A 24,912-nucleotide genomic window follows, 5' to 3' on the forward strand; every position below is an offset into this window, starting at 1 on the left:
TGCTCTATTGTTTCCTTGCCTTCAACTATTACACCCCTTAATTAGAGTTAGTTTGGAAGACAGGACATTCTTGCTCTTCCCTCATCTAACCTTGCAACCTGATATTTTTCCCCTTTAAAAAATGAAACAAAACAACAACAATAACAATCAGCTGAATCCTCCACCATGACCCTCCTTCTAGGTCCACGAACTGTGTGATAACTTCTGCCACCGGTACATTAGCTGTTTGAAGGGGAAAATGCCCATTGACCTCGTCATTGATGAAAGAGACGGCAGCTCCAAGTCAGACCATGAAGAACTTTCAGGCTCCTCCACAAATCTTGCTGACCATGTGAGTCTGAGAGCCTTTAGTGTTCTTTTAAGGCAACCAGGCAAAGCATTATCATTGTTTTGTTTTGTTTCTTTCTTTTTTTAACTTGTAACATTTATCACCACTTAGTTTACTTTTTGAATGATTTGATCTCTTGGATTTTTTTTTTTCTCTTTCTCCCTGCCTCTCCCATACTCTTAATTTCTCTTTCTTGGACCCCTCCTTATTGAGAGGCAAGAAACCAGGGAGGTGATGGAGTGATTTGTGCGCTTAGTCTGCGAAGTTTCCTGGTTTGGTGACTTGGGTGTTAGCAAGCTGTCTGTTTGATGTGGTGACCACTGCCTTTTCAGTTTTCACGACACTGTAATCAGTGCAGCAGCGGGGATAGAAAGAGGCAAGACAGCTAGCTGGACAGGATGGAAGAGAAACAGAGAGACAGAGAGAGAGGAAGGACTGAAAGAAAGATAGAGTTGGGGAGTGAGGGTTGATTTCCCAGTCTCTCTCAGAGATGACACCCCTGAGAATTATTGGCAATCTTGCATTGCATTAGAAATAAAAGGAGTGAACACATTACAATTCTCAGGGCTTTTGCTTTATAGAAACTTATTGCCAGATATGGACTTATTGCCAAGTGCCTGAAGCATCCTCATAATAAAAGACAGTAACCTTGATGAACCAATTATTAACAATGTATTACAGAAAGCTGAGGGAGTTATGACTGAGTAACCGTGGGTTAGTGGTTGAATTTTAACACTTTAACAGTTGGTGAATGAGGACGAAGGGTATAGTAAGGAATGACTGTGTATGCCAGGCCAGGAAAGGAGATTTTTGTCTATTCTCTCTGTTTTTAATCCTATTTTGGAACTGATCTACTGAGTCTGAGGCTTTAAAAAAAAAAAAAAGCATATGTAGTGAGACTGAAAATTTGAAAAAGAAGCAAAGAGAAGAAAGATTGCAGCTGGTAGGGAAGGCAAGAGTGGTGAGGTTAAAAAGAGTGGGTGTGAACAGCAGTTTATTTATAGGAACTCAAGTGAGGGGGGAGACAGATTGTCTATAGATTGCATTCAGTCGAACTCACAACCTAAATGACATTGGCCGTAGAATAATAACTTTGTGGCTGAAATATTAATTTATGAGTCGTAATCGACTAGACGGCAGCAGGTTTGGTTTTTTTGGTTTTTGTGGAGTTAAACAGGCATTGAGACTTCAAGGCAGCATGTGTCCTTCCCACCCCCAATTCCTGGGTGTTAAGAGGAATGAGTTGAGATACAAGGTGAATGGACCCTCTGTGAGGTTCCCCTCTCTCCCCACCAAAAGTTTTGAAAATATGCGGTCATAGAATTTAATAATTAACCTTCCTACTGTATGGGAAGCCAGTCTAAGAATACAAGTTTAAAAAAGAAGGAATAAACCCTGAGCCTGGGATGTCCTGTTCTGAGACACAGTATTTTGGTGTTGAAAGGTCCTGACCTTGTCTTCTTCGGTCAGGGTGAGAAAAACTTCAGGAAGCTATTTCATATGTTGAATGTATTAAGTGAAATCAGAAAGGTACGGCAACGACTAACCAAACCAAACACATCGCCGTCGAGTGAATTCCAACTCATAGTGACATAAAAACAGAGTAGAACTGCCCCATAGGGACAGAGTAGAACTGCCCCACAGGGTTTTCAAGGCTGGAAACAGACTGCCACATCTTTATTCCTCGGAGTGGCTGGTGGGTTTGAACCAGTGACCTTTCAGTTAGCAGCCAAGCGCTTAACCACTACACCACCAGGGTTCATTGTAGCAGCAGCTACAGAAAGCTAATTTGCTGATGTTCGGTGATAAGATGGGTGGTTATAGTCCATGAGGTAGCATAACGCTACCTCAGAAATATTTGTTTCCGTGCCTATTTATTTGTCTGTTTTCTCTGCTTCCTGTTTTTTAAGTTTCTGTGAATTGGCATTATCGGGGGAATGGAGAGGGATCTATTTACATGGTTTGTAGATGAGAGGTCCACAGGTCTCTGCGGCAAAAAGCTTTTCTCATGGCATTTCCAGGGGTCTGAAAGAACTACTTTGGCTTTCTAGAAGAGTTTTGTTGGCAACTGTCTTTCAAGTGGCTGTATGGATCTAGAGCATGGTGATGTTTACATAGAAGAGATAAGATAAACTAGGCTGTTTAGAGTATTGGCTGATAGACGATGCCAGCTTAAGGACTATAATATTTAAATATACACTTAAGAAGGAAGTTGTACCTAAGAGGTTAGCGGTTTAATAATTTAACAGTCATCATCTTTGGATAAAAGAGTCCACTGTAACATTTGTTGTTCCGCTTTCAGGCCCCGATCAAGTGACTATGACAACTGATTTATTTTGAACCCATGAGGGCTTGCCACCTCATTGGGCGTCATAATTTAAAGCTTTTTATTTCCTAGAGATCTGAACTATAACATTTTTACTTTAGCCCCCTGCTATTTGTTTTGAAAGGAAGCAATAATTTGTTCCACCAGCTCACCAAGTGGGAAATGGAGAGGCTGGCCACAGACTTGTATTTTATGCAGGAGGTGAGAGAAAACCTTGGAGAGTATGTGCCATTTTCAGTACTTTTATGTCATAGGTATATTGATTGTCTTAGTTCTAGGCCTCCTCCTACAAAGTGAATACTCTAAGGCTTCAACCTCTCCTTCAAACTCACGCTCTCCCTGCCCCCCAGCCACAAAAAAAGTGAAAATACCACAGAGCAGCTACCTGAAAAGTGGTATGAGTGGAACATTTTCAGCATGTAAATGTATCCAATTTGAATCTCCAGGTTTATTTTTTCATTTGCTTTGATATGCATATTAATACATTGCCCCAGGCTGGATCTCATTTGGTGAACGCTGGTGCAGGGGTGATGCTGAGGCACTTCAGAAGGACTGAGACAGCGTGTTGTTTTCTCTGTTTTATCTGTTGGCCCACTATTCTGATCTACTGAGCTTCCTCGTGGTTTTATTTGCACATGAAATGCTGAGAGCATTTCAACTTATTGGCTATGAATAATGACAGCTAAAAAAGAAGCGTAGTTTAATTTGTTGCGTGCCAAGGTTTCTCTTGTGGAGGTGACAGTTTGTGACAGCTGTTTGACACCCCCAAAACACATACACCTCTATCCTTATTAAATGGTATCAAGCTACATTGTGTGTGTGTGTGCGCACGTGCACGCACACGCGCGCACGCGCACGCACACACGCTTAAGGAGGGAGTTGGGAAGGATACAGAGTCAAAGAGAAAGGAATAAATAAGTGTATAATTCTGTAGAGTGGAAAACAGAGAGATGCGTCAGGAGCAAAATATTAGGTACCAGTATAGTTTTCAATTTTCTTATTAAAAGTTTGAAAATAGAAATGAATCACAGCAGTTGATATAAACATCTTGAAAGCAAGTATTATTGGAAGACTTTTAAGAATGAATTTTATATACTGAGTATTACTTAGGAAATCAGACTGTTGTGCTAATTACACAGTCCATAATGTTATGTAAATAATATGATGTAACATTTTTTTTAACATAGATGCGTTAAAAGAAGACAATCACAATAGTCTTACCTTCCAGACCTTATATTCAGCAAAGATACTGAATCTGTTATTAATATTACATGTTGGCTATTATGATGAAAGAATGTTGGGAAATTAAATAGAAGATAAATTTGAAACGTTGGCTACTATTCTCTTGTCTTTTGTAACTATCTTACTTCATAATGCTTTTTTTTTTGTTATAATGTATTTTATCTTAGACTCTTGTTGTAACATAAAAGTAATAGTAAGAGTTAAGAGACAGCTATTGTAGCATTCTTTGGAATATCAGGGAGAAAAATACACGATGGTGAAAGGAAATAGAGCTCTGTTTTCCAGCAGCAGTTCATGTTAAGTTCCCCAGACATTCAAATTCATAATGTTTAAATAAACATGCCAAGAAATCAATTAAAAAAGAAAAAGTTTCAACCTGAAAACTGCTGTGGAATAACTGTAATTTTTCCTAGTCTGTAGTATTTCTGAATACTAGGTGATGTCCGCAGGGTTTATTTTGCAGAATTTTAGGCAGGCTCTTTAGATCAAAGATAGACACATGAAATATATTTTTATATTTACATGTGAAGATATGGCATATCTTTAGATCACATTTAGATAAATGAAATATATTTGTTTGAAATGTGTTTTCTGAACCAAATTTTAGTTGCTGTAAGTGCTATAGTTTATTGTTATTCCTAGTTAATGTTCATAGAGAGCTACATTTTATTTTCTTTAGAAGGATTAAGAATAGGGAAGAAAATATAGTTGATTATTGAGTTAATGGCAAGTGTCTTAAATGGCTAGCTCTGATAGCACCCCTAAAAAATGAAAAATTGTTTTAATTTCTGTGTTGAAAGCTATGATTTAAATGAAGATATACTGGTATTTTCTTTTGCATCTCTGGATATATGCATGTTTATTTATACCTATTAAAAAAAAAAAAAAAACTTATGATGGGTTAGGTTAGAGGAAGAATTCCCAGAAGCAGAATACAGGCAAATGCCTAGAGATAAATTCTATTACTATCTGAAAGATTAGAGAGGGGTGAGCAGCAGGGAGAGGAATAGGCTTCAGCGGCTGCTCTATAGAATATCAAAAGGAAAATAATGAGACTTGGTAATATTATTAATAAGAATAATGATTTATTGTATCAGGTAGTTTCTTATGCTGTAGTATAAAACTAGACCTTAGGAAGTGTTATCCAAGGCCCTGGGGACCCACCTTGGTAAAGTTTTACCTCTGAGCTCTGTCCAGCTGCTCTAGAGACATAGCTGGGGGCATGGGTTTTCTTTTGTTGTGTTGTTTCATAGTTTCTGGTGGTTGACAGTTTTCCTGTCAATTTTCCATCAAGAATAATTACTCTATGTAAATCCTTTAGACAGTGCAGTTGGAGTATGTTTGCAGAGTAACTACAATGAGGTGAAGTTGAAGGTGCACTTCTCAGCCACATAGACATTCACCACCAGATTAAAATTTTCAGATTTTTGGTATTCGCTTTCTTCTTTTTTTCAGCCTGAATGTTTTATGGGCTATCACTATATGTTTCAAAATTATAGGGCACATTTTATAATATGGTATTATGATAAAAATACAGGAAAAAATTCGTCTTCTCTAAAGGTGGCTCCGTGAAAATGGAGAAATCACTTGCAAAAAGGTACTTGCTACTTCTTTGACAGTGGCTCACCTATCAATTCCTGAAGCTTAATAGAGTGTGGGCGTGGGGAGAGAAGGGAAAGACCCCTGCTCTATTTACATTTTTAAAGAGTGAGTCTATGTGCTGAGAGCACACACAGTTCTCCTGAGTTCTTATGTCAACTGGAGAATAATGAAGGTGGAATTCCAACTGTTTTCAAACCACACAGTGAACATTTTTTTTAACATTTATAGACTTGAATACCCCGGTATAGGCAGCCTTATCCTATTTTTTAAAAATTAATTTTTTGCTTAGTGATAATTAGGAGTTAAAAAGTCATCAAGTAATAGGAAATAAGTATCTTAATATTAATTATCTTAATATTAATTGTACCTTGCCTGTGTTGTTTAAATACATCAAGTCAAATTAATTTTGTATGCTGCATTTGCTGATTAAAATATCTTTATATATGCTTATATTACTCTCCACCTAAAAGCACAGATCATGAGTTGCTTTACTGTATTCTGCAAGTTCACATATAATTTTATCTCAATGTTACGTATTATGTTTTAGTTGTGTAGGTTTTGGAAAAGCTAATATTTGTAAGTATTTTTTTTTTTCAATGATAGAAATAAGAAGAAGAACTGGAAATGACTTTAGAGATTATCTGGTCTAACTTCCTAATTTTGTAGAGATAAAGGAAGTGAGTACCAGAGAAAGGAAGGGCATCAGTTGCCTAAGGTCACATGACCCATTAGAGGTGGTACCTTGAGTCTTCATCCCAATCTACTGTTCTCTCTTCTATTTGAATCACCTATTCATTTTGGATTTAAGATAAGTTTTGGATAATTTTAGATTGAATTTGTGTGTGGTATTTTTTTTCCTCTTGTAAGTTTAATCCATTTTACTTCGTCACTCAGTTTTATATTTATTTAGAAATTCTTATGCATTTTACCCCATTGTCTTTTGGCCGTGCAAGAACCACGAGCTGCATCGAATCATTTACACAGGGAAATAACCCATTGATTCACTGGGATTTATTAAGTGTTATCCTGTAGACAAGTGCCCCCACAGAAATGCCGTAATGGTTTAAAATGTTACAATTTCCACCATATCTGCAACTTCCTCAAAAGAGGAACACATATGATTTGCTTCCTATGCCTGGAGATGCCTGTCCTCTCTGTACTCTTTTCTAGATTTAGCAAAATTCAATGACGGTGCTAAATCAATTTTTTTTTTTTTAACTTTCAAGGGAGAAAACACTGGCAGAATTGTGTGTTCTAGGGAAAGCTGTGTGTAAATGAGAAACAGAGGAGAACAGCAGAGTGATCTCCTGTGGCCCTGCTACTACAAGCTCTCCCCATATTGTCTCCTGCTTTTATATTAATTACAACTTGCATTATCAGCTGCGAGTCTGTAGCCCAGCAAATAGAAAATACTGCCCCTGGAGACCTAGCTTCTTGTATCTATTTTCCATCTCCTTCTATTGTACTCCACTCAGTATTCACTGCTTTTCTCCTGGTAACACTGCTCTTTAATACAATTACGTAAGAGCAAGAAGTGTACCGTATTTGACTCCCAATTATTAAAGCCCCTGGGAATAGAAACATGTTCGTTCCTTGCCCTCGGGTGTCTTCCTGATACTTTTGGCTGAAGAATAGGACATACATTGTGGAATCCATGTACCTGAATACTGACACACACTTGCACACAGAGCATTTCTCTTTATTTTTCTACATACGTCATGTATTTTTACATGCTTTCGTATGCCGCTTTGGTTTCCGGATTCACTAAACTTCTGCATATAATTTGGCAGAAAGCCAGGCAGTTATTCTTGAAGGATGTAAACTTGGAAACTATCTAGGGAAAAAAAAAGAAGAAGAAGAAGAGGAAAGGAGTTGCGATACAAACAAATATTTCAATCTGAAAAAAAAACTGTTGTGGGTAAAGGGTTGTGGTTTGTCCTCATACCTTACAATTTTTTATGACAAAAGAGAATTTTATTGACCACAGTATCAATATTTGTCTTGCATATAATCGCACTGCAATGTGCTGCTGAATACAAACAAGTTTGGGACAACTCCTCAACCTTGAAACCCCAGAGGGATTGATATGTTCTTCCTTCTTTCAAACTAGATAAATATCAAGTGATACTCCCTAGTCTGAGTCAGCCTCTCAAACTAGACCATAAAACTTGAGACACTCATTGGAAATAAATATCCTATGACACCTTTTTAGGACAGCACTTTTGAGGGTCTAGGGAGAAAGGAGAGCCCTGGTGGCACAGTAGTTAAGCAGTGGGCTGCTAACCAAAAGGCTGCAGTACAAATCCACCAGGTGCTCCTTGGAAACCCTATGGGGCAGTTCTACTCTGTCCTATAAGGTCGCTGTGAGTCAGAATCAACTGGATGGCAGTGGGTTTGGGTTTTTGGCCTTAGGGAGAAAGGAGGCATCCCTGGGTGGTACAAACAGTTAAGCCCTCAACTACTAGCGAGCACACCCAGAGGCCTGGCAATCCGCTTCTGGAAGGTCACACACAGCCTTGAAAACTCTATGGGGCAGTGCTAGTCTGCACACATGGGGCTGCCATGAGTCAGAATGGACTGGACAACAATTAACAACCACCAGCACCAAAGAGGAAAAGAGCTAGGGGAAAGGCAGTTTAGCCAGTGAACTTGAACAAATAAAGGGAATGGGCTTACTCATTTAGAAGTACCAACTGCTTTTAAAGTAATATTTGCTCATCTAGCTTATTTGTCTCCCCTTTTCTTTTTTCTTTGGAAAACACCTCCTCCAGAAAACCGGCAGAAGAAATGCACTGAATTATAAATTAATGAGGCCTGACTTGAAAACTCAGCACAGGGCTGACTGATAGAGGCAAACCAGTGTTTTCAGTGGCAGGAAGTCCTCGGTGATCCCTTCAAATCACTACAGTGCCCAAACAGAAAGGCTTGCTCCAGCTTCATTTGAACGATTATATAATAGCTATTGGATGACATTTGCCTTAAAACATAGTTGAGGTGTTAGTGGTTAATTATTGTAATTTTCGTGAGGGGTAAGGAGCTTTTATAGCAGCTGGCTTAATAAAAGAGCCTACAGTGCTTAAAATTAACATCGCTTGCTGTGTACCCTGAAAAGTTGAGCCTAGGTGAACGTGTTGCAGTTATTTATTATTGCATTTTCTAAAAGAAAGCGCTAGCCAGTATTGTCGCAGGACAAAACTCACGCTATGCTATTCTTTCTTTCTTTTTTCGTGTAATTCTTCCCCCTCTTTATCTGATTGCCGTCCTGACGCAAAGAAGTTGCAGAGCTTGAGGAGTCCCTGTGTTCTGTTTGCCTTCAGCTTGAAACTAGTGGAGTGGCTTCTAACTTAGATAAAAAGAAAACTCACAGGCTTGACTTTGTCTTGATACAGGCAGCAGAGACCCTTGGTTTTCATTGTATTTGACTCAACCTCATTTCCTCATCGACTTTCTGAAGCGTACCTCTATTTTAGAAATGTATACCTGTGCTATATTTATAGTTATGGAATTGTTGCTCAGGGTTTTCACTTTGAATCAACTACTTGCCTGATGGCAGTGCCAGTAGCATTATTTGATATAGATGTTACTTATCTGGAAACCCTGGTGGCGCAGTGGTTAAGTGCTACAGCTGCTAACGAAAAGGTCGGCAGTTCAAATCCGCCAGGCGCTCCTTGGAAACTCTATGGGGCAGTTCTACTCTGTCCTATAGGGTCGCTATGAGTCGGAATTGACTCGACAGCAGTAGCTTTGGTTTTTTGGTTTTGGTTACTAATCTGTCTAACTTTATTTCATCTATCAAAAATGCCAGATATTAATTTATAATCAATTTGTAGCAGGTTCCTAGAGGGGGAAAAAATTTTTTTTGTTGTTATCATTCCAAGTAAGAATAGTTCCCTACTTTGTCTTAATTTTGGCTTCTTGATTTTATTTTGGTAAAATTTTATGTTCTATATGCACTCCGTAGAGTTGGTGTTGGGAAAAATGACAGTCTGATATTTTTTTCTGGACAAACTATATATAATGGCCACATGGCAAGATTACTTTCAGATGGTCAAGATGTTTGCATGTTGTCTATATGTCTGTCTGTCTGTCTCCTTATTTACTAATTCTTGTAAGAAGCAGCGGCGTACTTTAAGAGATTGATATTGCTTTTTAAGGCTGCTTCCTCCTCCTGCCCCCCAAAGAATTCGCTTGCCAGTGGGCCTGTGAGCTTATTTGAAGTTGTCACATACAAGTGACAAGTGTGTAGCGCTGGCCTTAAGGCTGGTCTGTTTCATGTGTTGTTCCTACTCTCCGTTTCTGCCAGAGGAAATTCCATCTCTTGCCTGCCTTCATGTGGTGCTGATAAAGTCCTTCCTGTACATTAGAATTCCTGTTTTCCTTTAAGCAACAGCAGGGTATTGGGAATGATCAGGAAAGGGGAGGGGGAACAGGAGAATACACTCAGCAAAGTAGCATGAGCTATAACTGTTTGCCTTGCATGTCCTCTGAAACCTGCATTTCTCCTAGGAAAACAGCCCTGCTCGGTGAATTTAAAGCTTCCACTAAGCGCAAGTGAAAGCCCTATCCCCAGTTCATTACATGTCCAGAAGTTCATGTCTGTTTCTTTTTTTCCTTGTTGTCTGTGCAGATTAAAACAGAAATTAATAATATTTTAGATAGTGATGCAGTGATAGTGTCCTTGCATCTCTTGGTGGCATAATCAGTTGCCAATAATTTCGAGAGTTCATACAGGCTATTTTAGGGCAATGCCTTTGAAAGATGTGAAGGACTGTCCTGTATATTCTTAAGTCTCTGGCTTTTTAAGGGTGTCATTGAGTTTTGTAGCTGAAATATGGTAGGATCCAAGAGCACTGGGACCTTTTTTTTTTTCTGTTGAAGAGTATGCCCTAATTAGGATAAAGGATAAAACCCAGAAAAATAACAAGAGCAAAAGTGACTTTTGCATTTTTCTCGATAATCTTTTTTTCTTACTTTAAAAATCAACTGTGTGGTGGCCTAATTTATATACAGTAAAGTGCACCCATTTTAAGTGTACCGTTCAATTAGTTTTAACAAATGAATACACCCCATCAAGATTGTAGATGTAGCCATCATCCCATCAAGATTTTAGAGAATCTTTTTCTTTCTTTTTTGTATGTATTCCTGAAAAGACAGAACGCTGTAACATGGTGTCTCTGTGTGCCTAGTTCCATAAATACTGACATGTGCATGTTTTTTGTCTCCTTCTGCACCTCATGGTTCCTCATTTACATCTGAACTGGTAACCGTGGACAAATTCCTTGGCATCCTGACATCAGAACCCTTCGTCTTGGCGAGACCACGATGATGCAACCTCAACCCACTCAGCAGGCACCCCAGGACCCTCCAGTGGGGGCCACGCTTCCCAGAGTGGAGACAACAGCAGTGAACAAGGTAAAAGGTCAAGATTTTCCTTGTGCAAAGTAGGTGTGACTGAAGTAACTTTATTTTCTGCTATCAGTACATCTTCCTCAGTGTAAAGAGGAGACTGGCAGGTTAAGGGATATCATCTGCTGCTATTTGGGGAGACAGTATTTCCTCTTCTTAATCTATATTATTAAAAAAAAAAAAAAGAATCAAAGTGAGCTGCCTAATCTTGAAGTAGGCATTATAATAACAATTGATTAGTTCTGCCAATTCTTTTACAAATTTGGTTAGCTACACTTCCCTTCTGTGTATATAAGGAAATAGAAATGACAGACCTACTTTGCTGCTATGAGGCAGTAGTTTGAATTTTACTGTACACAGGATGTTTTGCTGGTAATATCAACTGTAAGAGTTCTCTGTACTCAAGCAATTATGCCTCTAAAGCACATAAGATGCAAAAATCTCTTCTTATTAGTTCCAGAAGTAGTATATGAACTCTATATGGAATCTTATCTTGGGAAAATGTTTTTTTAAATTCTTAGAATATTATTTATCCCCATTTCCATTCAGCCGACATGGTGACTTTTGTCACAAATCCTAAAAATTAGAATAATCAGAGGGCAAGGGGGACAGTAACTGCAGATGACAAGGAAGCCTGGTACAATTTAGAACAGTTTTACTGCTTAAAACTCACCTATCGCACAGAGAGCAATTATGTATTGGTAGGGATGACTCTTCTATGGCTAAAATGATAATTTAAAGGAAGATACATTATTGAATGTGGGCCAGGAAAGTGTATAGATTTTACTTTTTAATATTTTACATTAGGTAGTGTCTGATCTCCTAGGTCTATTTCATCTCTATTATGACTGTGTTTATGGCCACAATATTTAAACATTAGACAGGCTTCCAAGTAAAGGACAGTTTAACAGCCTGAGCTCTAGTCATATATGCCATTTAAAAGGGGATGGTTGATGCAGGGTGGGTGTCTTCACTTCTCCAAGTTTCTGGCCGGGGATTTTGGATTTCTGGGGTTCTAGAAGAGTCTGGAAACACTGGTAGCATAGTAGTTAAGTACTATGGCTGCTAACCAAAATGTCAGCAGTTCAAATCCACCAGGTGCTCCTTGGGAGCTCTGTGGGGCAGTTCTACTCTGTCCTATAGAGTTGCTATGAGTCAGAATCCACTCGACGGCAACAGGTTTGGTTTTGGTTAGAAGAGTCTAGAAAATGTCCCTTCTCAGATGTCACTAACTTTAAATGGGCCTAAATTATTATCTAAACTGAAACCAAACCCAGTGCTGTTGAGTCGATTCTGACTCATAGCAACCCTATAGGACAGAGTAGAACTGCCCCATAGAGTTTCCAAAGAGCGCCTGGCGGATTCGAACTGCCGACGCTTTGGTTAGCAGCTGTAGCGTTTAACCACTATGCCACCAGGGTTTCCAAATTATTATCTAGGTTTTAGCAATTTACAACTACAACAGAGATGAATATTATCAGATAGCCAATTGTGGAGGAAGTTGTGAATTGTAACCATTTAGGTTTTATATGCTGTTTTTATTAAAAAAATTATTAGGCTAGTTAAATTGAATATAAGAAAACTAAGCTATAAGCCATTTTGGAGGTAACATGTACATGACTTCAATGGATCTACAATGTGATAACTTAATTTGTGGTTCCAAGTCATGGTGATGGACTTCTCATTATGGTTAAACCTGGAAAGCTTTCTATGAGTACACCGTCCCCTCTCTACCCCAAGTTACTGCAATTGAAAAAGGGGTGAAATGTATCTATTAATCAAAACAAAACACCCTAAGCATCTTACAAAAGAGGGGAAAAGGAGAAGCAGACTTAATGGTCTAATGAGGCTATCTTCCAGAGACTTGTTGTGTGTGAGGCTCGCTTTGACCTTTCACTTTGCTCAGGAGCCCAGAGCTTCATTTTTCACATTCTTGCAATTACGTTAACGCTTCAAGCATTTCTGACTCCAAGTCAGCTAGCAACATCAGGCATAACTCAACACTGTGAGTTTTTCTCCTCTCTGTAGATTCATTAACAGGTCACCAAGGTCCCAACTGAAATTTAAAACTGACTGGTTCTGTTCGGTTAGTTGAGTTATGGCAAGATAGATAGCAGGAAAGGGCCAGAAAGAAGGGGAGGAGGGAAAGAGAAGACCCTGGGATTTGGGGCAGAGAATAGTTGCAGCAAGGGGCAAGGCATGAAGTTTTATCATTTTGGTTAGATCTTTTTTTTTTTGTGGGAGGTGGTCAGGAAAGCGAAAAAGCTCTGAGACTGATACACTGCTTAAAACAATACGTACAAACCTCTCAACAGTGGGTAGCCACACCCACTTATCCAATGCTGAAGGACTTGATCCCTGCAGGATTTTTTTCTTTTAATCATATCTCCATGGGATTAAAGAATAGACATGGTAGCTTATGTGTATGAGTACTAGGAAGTTAGTCATCTTATTGTATTAAAGTTTGAGGGGGGAAAAAAGAAGGTATGATTCCTATAAATAGAGAATGTTTTGACATGGAGAATTTCCTACCTGGCTTACCACCCCAGTGGATCCAAAACACATGTATAAGGTCATTCTGATTTTTATCGCCGACTCTCTAAGTTTTGAAGGCCAGGCTTGAGTGTATTTTGTCATATTCATGCCCTTATTTGCCTTTTAAACATTTTTTCAAGTTATTTTGATATTTGGTCCCACCAAATTGTCCAGAGTAGCTTTCTGTGGGAAAGATTAATTATCTGCTCCAGGGCAAAGTCAACAGAGATATTGACTGAAATCACATATGCTTATCCAAGGTTAAATCTTAGGGTTGGTGTATAACAGAAAACCTAGGGGGGAAATTTATGTTCGGAGTATTAAATATATTATCATGTTTCATTGAAAACTGAGTTTGGAGTTTAGAAAAGAGTTTTCTTGCTTATTCAGAATTTATTAGCACAACAGGCATATGGAAAACTGTAAAACGATTCAGTTTCAAAACAAATTATGATAAACAGAAAAAATAGAGATGAATTGTACTAAATACAATGTTTTCATACACATTTTAAATTAAACTTTAATAGCCATATGCTATAAAACAATACATGCATTTATGTTGCTTTATAATTTCTCGTGAAAATTTTTGCCATAATGGTTACATACACATCTTTACTTTGGAACTAAAATATACCTCATTTTATGACCCGATAATGAAAGAGCTACAGTTACACAGGTGAAAGGTCATTTTGTCCTCCTTCTGTGTGTGTGCAGCAAAGTGAAAAGCGGGGGGAAATTAAAAATAATGTAAGAAATAAACTCGGTAAAATGTAAAATCTGATTCCCACTGTATCTCTCAAGACGGCTCATGCCTAGCAAGAAACTATATAAATGCGAACCAGACTTCATTCACCCTGATTTTTCTTGCTTGTAGTAACCAAAGGGAGGAGTTTGCCTCGTTAGTCCCCTTAGAATGAAGAAATGAATTTGATTCTTTAAGGATAGATTAGGGTGCAGACTTGGGGCTCTGGGGAAGTTACTGGCTCTATTCGTATCTGATTTCCCATCAGTAAAATGGGGCTTGCTAATAAGGCTTGGGGTCCCTGACTCTGTACCTGCTAAGTCAAAAGCTGCTTTGTATTTCATTGTGTATTTTGCCAGAGTAAAGACTAGGAAGCAGCCCCCTTGTTCAGAGAGCACTTTGAGAGCTTCAGATGAAAGGCACAATATATGTACCAAGTATTATTATTATTGATGGGTTTGTGTAACTCCCATTAATGCTGATGGGAGTTACGCATGTGAATTGGCAGGAGAATAGACCCCTCAGTGTTTAGAGCACATGAAATTTACATTTTTTCCAGTGCTGTAATTGAGATGTTGACAAATTGGAGAATATTGATGAGCCTTTGTTTTAAGTATTTCGTGCCAAGTTTGTTTTATTTTTCCTGGTTTGAACAATGGTATGGGTTCAGCAGCAGTGAATGAAAAGGGTAGGGTAAAGATAACTTTGTATTTCAATATTTTGATATGTCAATATGAAATAAATTGTCTTAGGCAAATGGAATATGCTGTTTTAATCATTAGCTATGCGTGAAAGAAAAATTGATGTTGACATCTTTGCTGTAAAATCGTTGTAATGGGGCCTTCCTTACAATTCATTTTTGTAAAATTCATTTTGTACATTTTGCAGCAATTGAACAATCCCTGCACTGTGAATAGGCAGGATTCCCAGAAATACCGAGACAGTTGGCCCAGTAACTGCTGAGCTCACACTGCACAACACACGCACGTTAACCATACTGTTGCCAGACCCGGTTTAACCTAAATACATTAGCTTTCTAGCATCCCTGTATCTCTAATCTTTCAGGACACAGGGCTGTACAAAGCAGCATAGTTTGCCTCGGCTCCGTGACCCACCAAGCCCCTTCATTGAGGACCCCATCTAACATCCAAGCAATGAGGCTGGAATTCCATAGCTAGGTGTTTATTTATCTATGCATGGTTCTTTAGCAATCATGGCATTGAAATCCACAAACACCCCTTTTATATTGAATTAAGTGTTTATGACTAAATGAGAGTCTAAAATATTATTATGCTATTTGACTTTATAATACATGCCACAGTTATGAAATAGGATCCCCCCCCCACCAAAATATTCCCAGTTATATATTTAAAGTAGAAGAAAAAACCTCAAACCCATTTATTGTAGATCCTGAATATGTTCTACTGGGATTTCTCATTCAGTCTAGGAAAACTCTGTCAATGGAATGTTTTCATAGTGGCGGCAATCTCTTTAAAATAACCCTAAATACAATATGACAGATGCCATCTGGCATAATCTTTCGCTAGTTGCTTTTAACTTTTATTTTTCCTAGAGCTAAGTTCATCCCAAACTGGTCACTTACTGTTATGGTAAATACAGTGACATTTCTTTTCCTTCCTGTCCTCCTAATTGTATCAGAAAATTCTTTGAGAATATAATTGGCGATTGAACATTGCCACAGAAGAAGCTGTTGTATATGGAATATTTATGTTGCATTGTCTGTCTTCCCCCCGCCCCCCGCCCAAAATGAAGTGGAAAAGAATGCCATTCATTAGCTACCAGTGAATGTCCAAATAATTTCTGTTGGTTTTCATAGGCTTTTTAGAGTAGTAACCATTAGAAATAAAATTAAACTCTTCTAATAAATAAATGATCCAGGAGCATATAATTGTGCCCATAAATGCTTAAAAGCTTTCTGTAATTGCTGTTAATTTTGAGTAATTTCTTCCTATATGTATCAACTTACTCAAAAAACTCAGAGTGGGAATTTCTAGATTTTTTTTTTTTTTTAACTTAGTCATGTAAAGGGATGTCTCCTGATGCCAGTTAGAGTTTAATTTAGAGTAGTAATTAAACTTGAATACTGCCTCATAAACAAAAGATAAACAATAAACCAGCCACGTTCCCTGCTGTTTCATAGCTTTCTTTCCCAGATGTTTTAGCCTGATAATTTTTACACAGTGAACTACCTAACATGGGGTTTTGTGGACAGAGGTCAAAAATGAGTTTGGTTTTTTTGTTTTTCTTCTTTTTTGTAGTTCATTTTTCCCTCCAAAAAGCACAATGAGGAAGATTTTCCACCACAGAGATTTAAAAAATTAAAAAAAAAAAAAAAAATTCCGATTAAAGGCTTAGTGCAGATGTGCTTTAAAGAGAACTATATTTCTTTTTCCTAGAAATTTCTTTTTCTTTAAAACTATTCCAATAACGAATGTCCTTTTTATTTAGTGATAGAAAAAGAAACATTTGTTATTTAAGTAAAATCTTGATTCTAAGTCAGAGAAAGAAGAGATTGACAATGGAGAATTTTCCTGCTCCCCCGTTTTCCTGCCTGCCACCCGCGACCAGCGGTACTTTCTGTTGGTATTCTTCCTTTGGCTACAAGGGTTTCTCTGTCCAGTTCTGGACCCTTACACTGTCAGCCATGATCTTTCTAATTGTCAGGTACTAGTCGGCCCGTTCATTGCAGAAGCCATGTTATTTTCACTGGGTGGGGTAATTACTGAAAGCTGAGAATAGCTGCACTAAAGACAGAGGGATACTTTCATGATCCCATTAGCATAAGAGTGGGTGAATTATTCATGCCAAGTGAGGATTCTATGGGGAAAAGTATAGTTAATGCACATAGTTTTTAAATGTATCCCTTTCTGCTCTGAGACTAAATTCTTGTTGGAATCAGTTCTCAGACATTTACGGGAAGGCTCTGGTGGCGTGTTAGATGCAGTTCATCTCTCTCTGTTTGCAGCGCTCTCAATAGAGACCATCTGGCAAAGATCCAAAAGGTGATTAAACAAAATGATCAGCTCTTGTTGCTGTGTTACATGTCCAATACTCTGGATTAAAAAACATGACCCACGACAGTCAAGCTGACGTCATGCGGCTCCCCCTCCGCCCCCCTCTGTGTAAGAATTCAGATGGTCCACAAATGTGTGTGCCATCTTTGTGTCCTTATGGCCCATAATCATGAACAGGTTGTGCAAATGACTCTCTCTGTAGCACTGTCTGTTCCAGCAGCATAGAAGCATTTCATATTAATTGGGTCAGTCTAATATTCATATTGACATGGGGAAAATTACCAAAATTTATTCTTATAGCAGACAATGAATATGCGGGCTTTCTGCTATGAGGGAAGTGAAATCTGACAACTGGCTTGTGCAACTGATTAATTTTTCTCGAAATTGAAGAAAATCAAAGCATGAAAAACTGTCATTCTCTGAAAACAGTGCACAACCCTTTAGAACTAAGCAAAATGGGTAGGGTGGTGGGGCGGGGGAGGTGCTTTAGGGAAGCTTGTGGGAATGAGCTGTGGTTTTAACGCCACAATCAGGGATGAATTTACAGTGCCATTCCTCCCTTCCCATAAACAAGCTGATAATCACAGGGAAGCTGATTCCCAATTAGCTCTTTCTTCCTTCACACAGACCGGAGTGTTTATATGTCCTCTGTTAAGCCTTGCTATGTCACGACTGAGTTGGTACCTCTCATGTCAAATTCAAAAGTTTGGAAAGAAAATGTTTTATTGTGAGGAAACCCTGCTAATAAGCAAGGTAATTTTCAACCCATTGTTTCACGATTAAGGTAAAAATGCCAAGATTTGTGACTGCAGGGGCAGATTATCTTATCTTTGGGGATTTGCACCACATGCCAACTAGAAATATAAACTGAACAAACCAGACATTGTAAGGAAGTGATTGAAGAAATATTGAGAGGCAATCTTGGAATAAAATGCATATGTGTATTTATAACAGTCGTGTGAATTGCTGACGGTCTCATTTGCATATGCCCAACTGTGATTTTTATCAAGGGTCACTTTCATGTATGTTAGTGAAGGCATTCAAAATATATGACTGTTACTCACGAGGTTATTCACAGGTTGTGGCTGATCGTTTAGTATTGTAGAAAGAGGCAAAGACTGATATTTTAGGATAAATTTGAGTGCAAATGCCAAGAAAAGGTGAAGAATAAAGCAGAAAAGAAAAAATTCTTAAAAGCCTTTTTCGAACATTGTCAGTCCATGTCAGGTGCCCTTTCTAAGGAAGGTTAAAGCAGTAGGTAAGAAATTCAGACGGGCACAGTACTCAGGGAGGGGAAGTGAGGTTCCCCTTGAGTCAGTGCAATGCGGCAGATAAAAGGGACTTGCATAGCCTTGGGGGTCTTAAGGCTATTATAGGGCAACTCATGCACTGTTATCATGCTGATTTTTCAATTGATTTTTGGCTGAACAGTACTTGGTGAAGCCCTCCAGAGCCTCAGACACAGCAGCCCTTATGGTGCTATACGTTGTAATACACGTGTTCTGTTTTTCTCTTCATTGTCTTTACTTGGCTTTGGAAGAATAGTCTGTAATGACGCCATGTTGTTTTCCCTCTTCCTTTTTTATTTTTATTTCTACTCTCAGAGAGTATTTTGGAAATTCTTATAGTCTGGGGGGAGAAATGAGAGGAGGGTTAACTTTTTATTCATCTTCACATGCTGACATTTGTTTTTAATTTGGCCTTTAAAAATATTTTGATGTAACAGCAGACAATATCAACCATTTTTATCTACCAAATTTATCCCATGGTAGTCGGTCTGGAGTTACTCACTACCTTTCCAATGACAGGCAAGAAAGCAGCCATGCGATTTCACTGAAATCTAGTTCTTCATAAAAGCAAGTGCACAGTGTTTCAGTACCCCTGCAATTCAGTGATACCCTTACAGGGTGGATTATCCAATAAACAAGGTAAGCACAGGCTTAGTTGTGCTTACTTACTAACTGATAGTGAACAATTTCACATGGGTTCCACATCTTTGATGAACCCATGTGAAATTGTTCACCTAAGTAAGTAAGCACAAATCAGCCCGTGCTTACCTTCCCTACAGGGTCATCCGCCCCTGTCAGGGATTTTAACTTTGAAAAGAGGCTTTCATTCTGTAGAAAGGTGCTGTGGGGTTGGGAGAGAGATCGATACCAGCCATACCTAGAAAGAAGCAGAGTCTTTGATGTGGTGAAAAAATGTGAAAGTGTTCACTATAGCTGATGTAGTAAGCAACGTACTCACCGTGCTTACCTTGTCTATTAGATAATCCGCCCCAGTCCCTCTGTTTGCTGGAAAGCAAGATCTTGAAAAGGGAAATAATGGAAGAAGACCTAGAGGGAGCATGCTTTTGGTTCTCTTCTGCCTAGGGAATTCTTACTGATGAGAATTCAAATATAATATCACCTCCTCCATGAAGCCTCCTTGATTTCGCCAGGTATAGGCCTTGTTCTCTTCTCTATATCCCTGTGGCACTATCTCTATTATAGCATCTTTCATATTGTATTGTAATTATTTGTTTCTTGGTCCCTCTCACCCTGCTTTTCCGAGGCAGGGATTATCACTTATTCAACTATCTAATATTAAGCAGACTCTCTTGTGAGTCAATTAAAAAAAAATCTACAAATACCACCTTTTTCTCTTTTTAAGGTGGATAAATTCGTCCAAACTTTGTGTTTATTAATTCTGTGATGTGTGCTTGAACACAAATGAAGTATTTTGAACATATCAATACATTCAGTCAAATCCCATTACATCCTTAAGACATAATAAAAATATGTTTTGCTGAAATTTTATTGCATGGAATACTGCCTTAAATTAATCCATAGACCATCAGCTCAAACTTAAAAATCTTTTGGTATAGATAGGATCTTAAATTTTAGATTCCTGCTTATAGGATCTTAAATTTTAGATTCCTGCTTATAGGATCTTAAATTTTAGATTCCTGCTTATAGTTCTTAAAATGGGATTTGTCTTCTAACGTTGTCTTAAATTATGTACACATGGTCAGAATTGGGAGTTAGAATTTCTTTTAATTATGTTGTCTGTACATAAGTGTAGGAGCCCTAGTGGCTCAGTGGTTAAGCACTTGACCGCTAACTGAAAGGTGGGCATTTCGAACCCACTAGCCACTCTGTCAGAGAAAGATGTGGCAGTCTGAGTCCATAAAGATTTACAGCCTTGGAAACTCTATGGGACAGTTCTACTCTGTCACACAGGGTCACTATGAGTTGGAATCAACTCAAACACAATGGATTTTGTTTTGCTTTTTTGATAATATATAAGTGTGGTGCAATGGTCAAGCACTCGGCTGATAACAGAAAGGTTGATGGTTTGAACGCCCCCATCGGCTCCTCCGGAGAAAAGACCTGGCGATCTGCTCCTGTAAAGATTACAGCCTAGAAAACCCTGTGGGGCAGTTCTACTCTGTCACGTGGGGTTGCTATGAGTCAAAAATTGACTTGATGGCACCTAACAATAACGACATGCGTGAGTGTTATCGATACATGTCCTTAAGGTAATAGAGAACTGAATAAGGGAAATTGCTTAACGTGGTGAACGATTTCCCATGATGAACTCAGGGGCCATTTTACCTGTACTCCTTGTTTAGGATAGAATTGACCTTGGGGGAGGTAATAGTTCTTCACACACAGGTAAAGGAATCTGGAAGTAATTCTTAAAGATTTTAGAATCAACATGCTTTTGTGGATTTCCCACATAAGTCCTCCAGTTTTTTGTAGTTTGCTTTTGAGCAAATGTAGTAATTTTGAGTAATGCAAGCAAACACACCCTTTAGTGAGTTCTTTTTCATCTGCATGGGTTAGAGTCTAGAATTTTGGACTGCGAGTCAAGAGTCTGTGCTCTGAGATCATGGCACATTGAAAAGGGCACAGACCCAGGAGATAGAGACATGAATTCAAACCCCTGTGCTGCATAATAAAGGCTAGATTGAGTTCTTCCATCTATAAGATGAGGAAAACACTACCTGGCCTCAAGGTTGTCCTGGGGATTATGTTAGTGAAGTTTTGTGTGTTAAACAACTAACAGCACCTGGAGCCAGGAACTGTTAGTTATTGTTTCTTTCCTCCTCCCTTGTCCTGTGCTGACACTAGTTAGCTGTATGACCCTGGGTGAGTCCCTTAATCTCTTTGGGTTTTTGCTCATCTGTAAAATAGGATTGAATGAGATGATCTTTTAAGTTCGAGCTTTAGGAATCTAATGTTTACATTCAATGGTCTTATTTTCTTTTTGGGCATTTTATCTTTTACCAGAGAGAGAGACTGGTGATCAGGGGTATAACACGAACATTTTTATTTCCCTGATTTTGCAGGCTAGTTATAGTATGTAGTGAGGTCATATTTTTTGTTTCCAGGAGAGCTTTTTTTCTTCTCAGTTTGGCAGGAAAATAATTAGGCTTTGGAGTTTATTTTCTGAGAATGGTAAATGACACAGCTAAGACTTAGGCCACCTAATGTGATATTACTATCAGTGGACTGTTCAGTCTGCTAAGTAGGAGACGTATTTTGTAAACACGGAGTAACTTATCCATTATCCATTATCTAATCAATTAGCACTCTCTGTCAGAATTTCTATACTTTATTAGTAGAAGGATAGTTGATAATCATTACAGAGGCAGAGACTCCATCCTCTCCTGAAATATATTCCAGATCATTCCAAAAAGTCTAAATAATTTTCAGAAGAATTTTACAGTTAAATATATTTAACCGAGTTCTAATTATTTTAAGACAGATAATTCATCCAAGAAATAGGTGATTACCCATTAAAACAAACCAAACCTGTTCCTGTTGAGTTGATTCTGACTCATAGCAAGCCTATAGGACAGAATAGAACAGCCTCATAGGGTTTCCAAAGAGCGACTGGTGGATTCGAACTGCTGACCTTTTGGTTAGCAGCCGAACTCTTAGCCCCTGCGTCCTTCACTCTTCCTAAAGCTGGAGATGCTACCATTGCCTCAAAACCAAGTGTTCTTGGTTGTTTTTTTTTTTTGATTTAGGTTTGAAGATTTACTGAAGTATACTAGGGGTGTAAAATTTCATATATTTTTTCTTCCAGCTAACATTTGTAACAAATGCCATCCACTAAAATAAGACCTCCAGAATATCTATGTACTAAATGTGAATGACAAAGTTAAGTCATTGATTACTGGAAGAGAGCTACTTTGTGAGAGTCTTTTTATCAGGTCGTCGCCCACCCAGGCTGGTGTGTAGGTACACACACTTGTCTGAAGGCAGTAAGCTCTCAATCTCTCAAGACCTGTTCTAAGTCAATGCCTTTTGTTTTTTTACTTAAGGTGATAGTCACATAACATAAAATTAACCATTTTAAAGTGCACAGTTCAGTGGTATTTCGTACATTCACATTGCTGTGTAGCCTCTACCTCTTTATAGTTCTAAAATATTTTCATCACCCCAAAAAGAAACACCCTACACATTAAGCAGTTACTCCCAGCTCCCAAGTGCATGCTTTTTGTTTTTTTTTCCTTTTTTTTTTTTTTATTGTGCTTTAGGTGAAAGTTTACAGAGCAAATTAGTTTCTCATTCAAAAATTTATACACAAGTTGTTTGGTGACGTGGGTTGCTATCCCTGCAATGTGTCAGCACGCTCCTGCTTTCCCTTTCTACCCCTGGTTCCCCCGCTCCATTCACCCAGTTCCTCCCCCAACCCCCATCCCCTTGTCTTTATTTTTGGGCAAGTGTTGCCCATTTGGTCTCCTAGACTTGATTGATCTAAGAACCAAGTTCCTCATGTGTGTTGTTGTTTGTTTTATAGGCCTGCCTAAGCTTTGGCTGAAAGGTGAACTTCGGGAGTGGCTTCAGATCTGAATTAGAAGGGCCATCCGGGGGCCATAGTCTCAGTCTCTGTCAGACCAGTAAGTCTGGTCTTTTTTGTGAATTTGATCTTTTGTTCCACAGTTTTCTCCCACTGTATCTGGGATCTTCTGTTGTAATCCCAGTCAGAGCAGTTGGCAGTGGTAGCCGTGTACCATATACCTCTTCTGGTCTCGGGGTCATGTAGGCTGTAGTTCATGTGGCCTGTTAGTCCTTTGGACTAATTGCTCCCTTGACTCCTTAGTTTTTTTTTTTTCACTCTCCTTTGCTCCTTTGACCGATAGTTAGATGGCTGCTTACAAGCTTTTAAGACCCCAGACACGACTCACCAAAGTAGGATGTAGAACATAAACTTTAAGAACTATGTTGTGCCAATTGACGCAGATGTCCCCCGAATCTATGGTCCCTTGACTTCAAGTCTGGGAACTTCATCTCATGAGGTGTCTAGTTAAGCCTCACAGGCTTCCCTGGCTGTGCACTTGTGTGCTGTATTGTGTATATTAATATATGAGGAACACCTACAAGTGAATGCTTTTTAAATTCAAATATACAAAGATATTTACCAAGCAAGGCACTCTGGGATAAGAGTATGGAAATCACAAAGATCCCTTCCTTCAATAGCTTACCTTTTACCAGAAGGAGGGGGGCCCTATGGCAAGTGCACAAATAACTCTAATGCAAGGTAGATAATCTGTTTTAGGGGGCAGGGATTGAGAAAGGACTGTTGTACTTTAAGAAGGTTGTCTTTAGAGAGAATGACAGCTTTGGAATCAGGTCGCTCTGAATACTCATCCTTCTATCTCCAAGCTGTAATCTTTCTGAATGTGAATTTCTTCACCTGAAAAATAGGAATGATACCTACCTCATAAGCTGGTTGTTACAATTAAATAAACATTTGAATTTTGAAAACTCTATCGTGGTGACTGACAAATGGTGGCACCTAAAAATTATTGTCTTCATTCGACATTTATTGAACATATATGATTTGTACCAGGCACTGTCCTAAGTGCTAGGAACACATAGCTAATAAAATGTGGTCCCTTTCTTCAGAGAGTTTATATCTTTAGTGAGTAACTCAAAAATGTAGAGAAATAAATATACAGACTTCTAATATTGTGTCAAGCACACAGGTTATAAGGTATTTCAGAAGAGAGAATGATTCATTGCACCTGAAGTATTTGTGGAAGGCTTCACAAAATAGAGGAGTTTTAAAAAGTTTTTTTTTCTTTTTAAAGATGTTTTGATGGCCTTTGATGGTAGTTCCAGTGAGCAAGGTAGGCAGGTGTGGGGAGCAGATGGACTAGCCAGGGCAAAGGCTCAGAAGTGGGAAAGAACATGGCATGCATGGAGCAACAACCAGATTGGGATTGCTGTTTGTGAGAGAGGAAGATTAGAGAAAATTTGGGCTGGAGAGGCAAGGAGGGGTTGTATCATGAAGATCCCTGCTGACCGCATTAAGAAGCTTACACTTAACCCTATGAAGCACTATTTACCAAACTTTCCTGTTGATAAGAAGCACCGATTGTTGTTGTGTGCTGTCAAGTCAATTTTGACTCACAGAGGCCCTATAGGAGGAGTAGAACTGCCCCGTGGGGTTTCCAAGACTGTAAATCTTTTCAGTAGCAGACTGCCACATCTTTTTCCCCGCAGACTGGCTGGTGGGTCCGAACTGCCAACCTTTTGATTAGCAGCCAAGCGCTTTTCTACTGCATCCACCAGGTCTCCTTCAAGGGCCTATAGTGCATGCAAATACAGATTACCAGGCAGACCACAGATCTACAGAATCAGGATATCCAGGGGGAGGCTCAGAGAATATGAATTTTCAATAAATGCACCCTGGGAAA

General features: G+C 38.7%; 1 protein-coding gene across 7 annotated transcripts in view; it reads left to right on the forward strand.

Annotated features, from left to right (window-relative positions):
* MEIS2 (Meis homeobox 2) overlaps window positions 1–24,912 on the forward strand; it is a 231,033-nt gene that overhangs the window by 5,798 nt on the left and 200,323 nt on the right. For all 7 annotated transcript variants that reach the window (XM_049899629.1, XM_049899632.1, XM_049899631.1 and 4 more), the window contains 2 exons: window positions 182–331; window positions 10,796–10,910. In XM_049899629.1, coding sequence (XP_049755586.1) covers window positions 182–331; window positions 10,796–10,910 — 265 coding nt within the window. The remainder of the gene's footprint in view (window positions 1–181; window positions 332–10,795; window positions 10,911–24,912) is intronic.

This window comes from Elephas maximus, chromosome 10, assembly GCF_024166365.1.
Source record: "Elephas maximus indicus isolate mEleMax1 chromosome 10, mEleMax1 primary haplotype, whole genome shotgun sequence".
Lineage (NCBI taxonomy): Eukaryota > Metazoa > Chordata > Mammalia > Proboscidea > Elephantidae > Elephas > Elephas maximus.